Here is a 7,666-nt window from a genome sequence, read left to right on the forward strand (position 1 = left end):
TATATAGGCATACCCTGCATTAATGTACGCAATGGGGACCGGAGCATGAATGTAAAGCGAAAATGTACTTAAAGTGAAGCACTACCTTTTCCCCACTTATCGATGCATGTACTGTACCGCAATCGTCATATACGTGCATAACTGATGTAAATAACGGCGCACAGCTTCGGTACAGGTAGGGAGCCGGTATTGCTGTTCAGGACGTGCTGACAGGCGCATGCGCGAGCTGCTGTTTGCCTATTGGGCGGTATGTCCTTACTCGCGAGTGTACTTAAAGCGAGTGTCCTAAAACCGGGGTATGCCTGTATAGCTGGCATTATAGGCTAATGAGATCTAATCTTTTCGACTATTTTACACACTACAGTAACCTACAATATCCAAGTAAAGTGTAAACTACTGGGGACTTATCTTTATCACTTCAAACCACTTTATGTCATTGAATTCATAACATAATATTGGAATTATTAGTTGTTCTTAATCCTTGCAATCTTCTATAAACTATACATGTAAAATGCTGATCTTCTTCTCAGCGTGAGCCTGTGGTGACAGAGAACGTCTCTTACCACACATTGTCCTTAAAACAAAGGTTTCTTCCCTTTAGATCGAAATAGGTGTCAATAGTGAGGTTTCTATCTGTGTCATGCCCCGATTCAAAGTTTGTGATCACACGAGAAGGTATTCCCAGGCATCTCAACGCTAAATAAACAAGGAACACAAATAAAAATAATTACCCAGGGATCTGAGCACATTTATCAAGGAAATGTAGCGTATCTTCTCCTATTATTTAAAGTGATTACTGTTAGATGTTTCTATGAAGGTGAAGAAGCCACAGCTAGAACTAGCAGGGGGAAAGTAACTGTTCCATACCTCACTGGGCCCAAACACGGCACTATATTTTATTACAGGTCCCCATTTCGGGTCTCTATGGTCTGCTGTTGTTTTTTTTTTCCTACGTCCTGTTTTGTGATAGTGAATTAAGAGGGTATGGAAGTATGGAACACGATATCGTCTGTTTGCTGAAAAATCGCGTCCCACAGAGGAGATAACAAGGCATTCTACCGAGATCTCTGACTCGCTCCCCTCTTCAATCTTTTAAACATGGGAATGTTTGGGTTTTGCACTTCTTAAAACATATATCTAATATATATTTCAGAATAACCAAACTTGGAACGATTACTTTATGTATCAAAACAAGGCGAACTGTCAGGGTTTGGATCCTCTCGAACACTCCAAAAGGGGAAGGGTGGTGGGTGGTGCTAGGGACGTTAGGTCCCATGTGGGACCCCATCTTCTATATATTTTAGAAAGTTGTGTGTCTGTGCATTTAGGAGAGCTCTTAAGATATCGTAACCACATTTTGTACTTTGGTTTCTGAGATCAAGGAGCGGGTTTGTGTCTATGTTTGGATACAATTGGATACATCCTATTTTTACTTCTATGAATTATTACAATTTTCTAAGCAAGTCTCAGCCCCTGGCTGTTGTACCTGGCAGGCTATATATCTGGCACATGACATCATACTGGTGACGTCATAATGAGAGCCAGATAGCTAGAACGTTTACACAGAAAGCAGATGAAAGAAAGTGAGGATGTCAGTTGGTGCGTGATGAGAAAGTAAGACGGGGCGGAAAGAATTGGGGACATCATAAGGTATTAAAGGAAAGTGATGGGAGGGAGAGAGATGAGGGGGTGGGAGGGGGGGGGGATGAGGGGGTGGGAGGGGAAGGGGGACTAGAGGGGGAGAATTCCCGAGCAATGCCTCGTACTTTCAGGTAGTTGGGATATAAAAGGACAAACCTGTACAAAGAACTCCAGCATACACCCAGCACTGTCCATATTTGACAGGTCCATTCTTTAGCCAACTGCGTAGGATGGGGACACTTCCATTCCACCGAGAGGGGCTCACTCCACCCAAGTAGTCCCCGCTCCAATCCCCCGACACTACCCCTCTATTGCCATCGTTGTTGTTGACCTAAGGAAAGTACAGTAAGAATGTAGCTATGTTTTTGTGCTTGTGCTCCATCGTACTGATCCTGGGGTTCGGTGAACAACTTCCTTGTACTGTGTGTTCAAATATTTCAATGACTTCAGCCTCACCATTGCACTGAGCACTCTGCCCACATGGATGGGGCTATTTCTGCTGGAGACATCAGAAGCGGGGTCACTTTGGTAGTCCAAGCTCTTGTTCAGTATGGTGAGGACAGTGTCCACAATGCCATCCTCAAACTGTTGTATGACACACAAGAAGAAATCACATGTGAAGTGTTGGAAAACTAAGCCATAATACAGAGTACTCTAGCCAGATAGCAGAGGAAAGACACTTTAGAGCCATAACTACTAAGCAAGGGGATGGCCAACACCAGTCCAGCACAGGTGGTCCAGTCTTCGACTGAGCCACCTGTGCTGAAGCAGGGATATCCTGATGACCTGACCTGTGGGTGGCCCTTGGAAGACTGGAGTTGGGCAGCCCCTGTACTAAGAGGTGCTGTTTCTAAGATCTCTTCTGGCACCAGAAGACACTTTATGGCCCATGTCCACTAAGCAGTTATATTCCATAAGACATGTTTGGGGCTGGAAGGTGCCTAATGGTGTACTCCCTCTCAGTAAATATAGGGCCTCGGGTAATGAGATCTACTTATTGGATAAATAACATATTCAAGTGTAACTTTTAGAACAGTCCTGCCCCATCCCCCAGTCTGTTACTTGGATGTCTCTGACAGGCACATCTAAGGAAGTATCTAACTAAGTAATAGTGAAATAAAGGTCAGTAACATTGCTCCATTTCTGGGTTTCCTATGTAAATATTGTACTTTCTGCTGGTTTAACATGGAACAGAAGAATCTGTATGTGCTTGTAATGAGATGGAAACACAGTAAATGTTATGTACGGGGTCTGCGGGGGATTCCCAGGGTATTGTCCAACGGATGTTCCTAATGATAACATTTCACTGGATGACCCCAATTACCTGACCGTAATCCCACTGTTTGCTCTTCCGAGAATCTGCGCTCCCGTAGAAAATGACTCCCATTTCATTAAGAACATACTCTGTCCTCTCCGCTTCGCTGCTCATGTAAACATCATCGTCTGAAAACAGACACAACATTGTATATGGAATATGCCACGTGGAAATATTTACCTGGGGGGTGTGCTGGGTGTTATTGTTGGATAGTTACAGACAAGCTATGTTTCCACCTCCAAGTATAGCTAATGAAGTCATATTAACTGTAAACAAAATGTGTTAATACTGACTGTGCTTCAGTACTTGTCTATAAACATAATATTGGATTCCTAATGTGAAGGTTAACATGTTTTTCCAGACTGCAAGGAGATGGAAAAATGGACAAAATGTACAAGATCTTTTGATGTCCATATTTGGATGACTTAAGGACCAGTTGACTAATATTGGCCTTACTGTACATGGCATTATCAGAATGTCTTTGGGCATTTTATTTTTGTTTACCTCTAGTGATTTCTTATTTTTTTAAATCTCTCCTGTTATATTTGTAAAATATTTGATATTTTTTTCACCCCTGTAGGATTTAATACTATTGTTTGATGGACAGAAAGCCAAGCTCTTCTGAAAGCATGTCAGATTCTTGCACCAAGCTTGTTAGAGGCAAATATTACATTGCAGGGTATAGTGTATAAAGTATAGTATAGTGTCAGTAGGAATACAATTACAATTCAGTACCTAATGCCCAACAGTTAAAGAGCACGATGAACTCCCCCAGCTTGTTGGACGTTGTACGTCCTCCACTGGTGATCTGCAGGCTCAGCCGGTAACGTCCGATGATCGCGTCAGCTGGAACATTGATGGTAACAGCCAGCTTGCGGAGACTGGTGGATCCACGGGTCGCGCTCCAAGATGTTTTGCTCCAAGATCTGGAAAGTGGCATTACCATCCTTGTTTTTCCTAATACCGAAGTTGAGGGACCTGCCAACAACCACGTCCAAGAAACATAAAATGAATGTCAGATCACCTATCCAAACTGTGCAGATGGATTGAGGGCGGGCACCCAGACTTTGGCAGCTTTTATTATTTAGGTTTATTAACCCCTTTAGTGTCCTTCTAATGTGGGGTGGACATCAAGCAATATGGCACCCATGGGGCACATATGACGTAAACCCTATGTCATGGCCCTCTGCTCGATCCTTTCAGGGCACTGAAAGGTTATGAAATACCCCCTCCCCATCTCGATCGAACTGGTGGCTGGAACGGAGAAATGATCACGGCATGTGGCAGGGCCGGAGAATCCGTGGCCAAGGAGGTGGCACGACCCTCCAGCACTGAAAGGGTTCAAATTATGTACAAAACATGTACATTTGTTATTTAAACATGAAATAGCAGGTCAAATTGATGAAACAAATAGTTGTATTGCTTATTTGAGATATGGGCTTAACCGGGTGAGTGACATCAGAACCCACAAACCAAACTAAAACCCTTAAGGTTTTTAGTACCAAAAACTAACAGAATATTTAAAATCAAAACCAGAACACTAGTCGGTGTCCAAACTCCTACGTATTTAGAAAGTAACGCCGAAATTGATCCTAAGCGTTATTTCGTTCAACTTTTAAAACATTTTCTTTTAGGAAGGGATCGGAGCGCTGAAACTGAACGTGTGCGTCTTTTCGGTCAAAATTAGTAAATGAGGGACTTACAAGAAATTGTGAAATATTTTTATTTTAACATTGTGTGTAATGGCAAATGTTTATGCACTGTATATGAGCTGGGGATTTCCAAATCTGTGGTTCCGAGAGACCAGTTGGCTACCAAGTTGGTGCCACTAAGTCTGCTCAGGTCCCGGAGTTGAAAGCCACAGAGATTGCCAAGGTGTGAATGCCATTTGGGCGAACGAGTTAGCCTCATGATCCCTTGTCCTGGGCTGAACGGAAGTCATCGGAATACCATTTGCCCAGCCCAGACCTTGAGATGCCTAACTCCACAGGTGGCTTCTGACTAACAAGTGGCAGAGGTGCCAAGCTGGCGCACGCCCCTGTCAGATTCCGAATCCATCCTTGCCCGGCTTCAGGAGACTGGCAAGTCTCTGATTGGCTGGTAGAAATTCTCCCACGCTCGAATTGGCTGGAGTATTTAATGAATGGAACACAAATACTATAAGAAAGCCAGCACCCAATCCGGTCCCAACTTTCGGGGCCAAGTTATCAAAAAGGAACATAGCGGTCGCGACTGGAACTACACACCGAAAGGAGTACAAGGACGTTTGGTACTACTGTATCTCCCGGCCAAGGGATTTTGGCATCTCCGGAGCAGATACAGTGGTGGCGTCTGTAACTACCTGACAACTAGAGTTCCAGAACTTTTTGGGCTAAGTCCCGGTCAACCTAAAGACTTTGTTTAATGGACTATTTCAATTAGGAAAGGTTAGTTTTGTAGCCCAGACACCTCCAGTAAGTGTGTTTTCTCTTGTATATTATAACCCACTGTATGTATGCCTGTTTCAACGAAATAAATGACAATTTGTTTTACCTCCTTGTTTTGCTCAATGTTATGATCCTGGTTATAAAGGTGAAAATACCTGGTCTCCCGTGACAGTCCATCTCTGGCCACCAGTCCAACTTTGATGCAGGCCCTCATTCTCTCCCATCCCGATTATTGTAACCTTCTACTCTCCAGCCTTCCTGCATCTCACCTGTCTCCCTCACAATCTATCCTAAAGGCTACTGCCAGAATCACTTTACTCTTTCCTAAATCTGTCTCAGCATCTCCCCTGCTGAAATCCCTCTTCTGACTTCCTTTAAAAAATCCCATATCACACACTCAATACTCCTCAATTTTAAAGCTTTACACTCTTCTGCCGTCCTTATATATCAGCTTTAATCTCTCACTATACACTCTTCTGCCCCTCTTTACATCTCACCCTAATCTCTCACTATACACTCCTCTGCTCCTCCTTACATCTCAGCCATAATTTCTCACTACACACCATTCCGACTCATGCATTCTGCCCAAGGATGTCTTGTTTCTACCCCTTTTGTATCTAAAGCCCTCTCCCACCTGAAAGCTCTCACTCACTGCCCCACACCTCTGGAATGCCCTTACCCTCAATATCCGGCTGACACCCTCTCTATCCACCTTTAAGACCTATCTAAAAACACCCCTCTGTAATGAAGTATATGGGTAGCACCGCTGGCTGATACTATATATCTCAGATGCACTGAGCCCCTGGCCCCTTGCAGATACACTTACCTCCCTCCTACTGTCTTTGTAAGTTCTCCCTTCTTACCACTTAGATTGTAAGCTCTTCGGACAGGGACTCCCTTTCCTATTGTTACTGTCATGGCTGAAGCGCTTATTCCCACAATGCGTTATATTATTATGTCACGTGTATTACTGCTGTGACGCGCAATGTACCTGGATGGGACAATGAAAATAAAGATATACATAGATACAGACAATAAGGAAATAAACGTGCAGTGGGACTGCCCCTGTAACATTGCTTAGGGACAGTACAGAGGTCACTGTTGGATTGCTGTGAATCGGCGGTGTGAAGTTAGGTTACCTGTCTCCGCGGTAAGGGACAGCGTTTCCCTGGACTGCATGGGTCTGGTTAAATTGAGTGAGAGTTGGAAGGTTTGACCTCTCCTCACAATGAGAGTTTGGCTGATATAATCGCTGGTTCTGTGAGCCGCCATATTAGAACTTAGTAGGAAGTTCCAGCTTCTCAGCTTCAAGGCTGCAAGACAATACAGGTGTTCATTGCGAGGCTGTAATGGTATATTTATTATATTTAACAAATGCCTGAGAATACATTGTACAGAAGCAGACGTTCTCCCAGAATCCCTTGTGGTTTTATTTACAGGATGGGAGGTCGGAATGAGATGAACCGCGTCGTTCTCCAGCTTCTGAGATACTGGTGAACTTGTAGATTGTCAGCTCCTTGGGGCAGAGGTCTCAGCTTGCCTTAACATATATGTGGGAGTTCCCTGGAGTTAAAAAATAGCTGAGCTCCGCAGGACGATATCTTGTAAAAAGATCCCACCCAATGGGACTGCGGCTTTAATGGAGCAGTTATAGCTGAACCACGTTCATTTCTGGAGACCCCTTGATTCCCGAGATATGTACCTCGGTAGAGGGTGCCGGTCGCATCTCTGGGGGCTAATGTAATGGCGGATTTAAAGTTCCCGCGTCACGTGGGCCAATAGGGAGCCCTGACGTCATCATTTGCGGGCTTCCTATTGGCCCATCTGACCAGGACCTGTAAACTGCAGAGAGAGACCGACAGCCCCTACAGAGGTACGGGTCTCAGAGAGCAGGGGGTCCCCAGAACTGAAAGTAACGCGGTTCAGCCGCAGAAACCCCTTGCTTCATATCATATCACTGGGACTGCGACTTTAACACATAGCGAGAAACCATCAGAGAGGAAAATAACCGGAAAAACATGTCTCATACTTCATGCAAAATAATGTCGGGATCATTTTGAGACTTGGGTTATAACTCAGATATGGAATAAAAAAAGATAAAAAGATAACATCAAACGATCCCCGTCTGGTTATGCGCGGGAATAGTATATCGAGTCTGAATATTAGACAATTTGGCTTAATTTTGTGGTCCAAAAATTAAGAAAATGTAAATTTTGACACTTTTGCCGATTTCTGTGGGGGAGGGATTTGCATTATTGCGTTATCTCACTGTCAAAAGGTCAAT

The 7,666-nt window shown here is 44.0% G+C and overlaps 1 protein-coding gene across 2 annotated transcripts in view; it reads right to left on the reverse strand.

Annotated features, from left to right (window-relative positions):
- LOC142466609 (protein-glutamine gamma-glutamyltransferase E-like) overlaps positions 1–7,666 on the reverse strand; it is a 47,431-nt gene that overhangs the window by 16,842 nt on the left and 22,923 nt on the right. Inside the window, exons 1-6 of one of the 2 annotated variants that reach the window (XM_075571822.1) lie at positions 6,522–6,693; positions 3,692–3,934; positions 2,966–3,084; positions 2,098–2,226; positions 1,798–1,972; positions 564–696 (exon numbers count right to left, since the gene is read on the reverse strand). The exons of the other annotated variant lie outside the window; for it this stretch is intronic. Of the exons in view, the coding sequence (XP_075427937.1) occupies positions 564–696; positions 1,798–1,972; positions 2,098–2,226; positions 2,966–3,084; positions 3,692–3,934; positions 6,522–6,654 (932 nt within the window). The 5' untranslated portion in view covers positions 6,655–6,693. Of the gene's footprint in view, positions 1–563; positions 697–1,797; positions 1,973–2,097; positions 2,227–2,965; positions 3,085–3,691; positions 3,935–6,521; positions 6,694–7,666 lie in introns of those variants that run through there. 2 annotated transcript variants of the gene reach the window in all.

This window comes from Ascaphus truei, chromosome 15 (assembly GCF_040206685.1).
Source record: "Ascaphus truei isolate aAscTru1 chromosome 15, aAscTru1.hap1, whole genome shotgun sequence".
NCBI classification, from domain to species: Eukaryota; Metazoa; Chordata; class Amphibia; order Anura; family Ascaphidae; genus Ascaphus; species Ascaphus truei.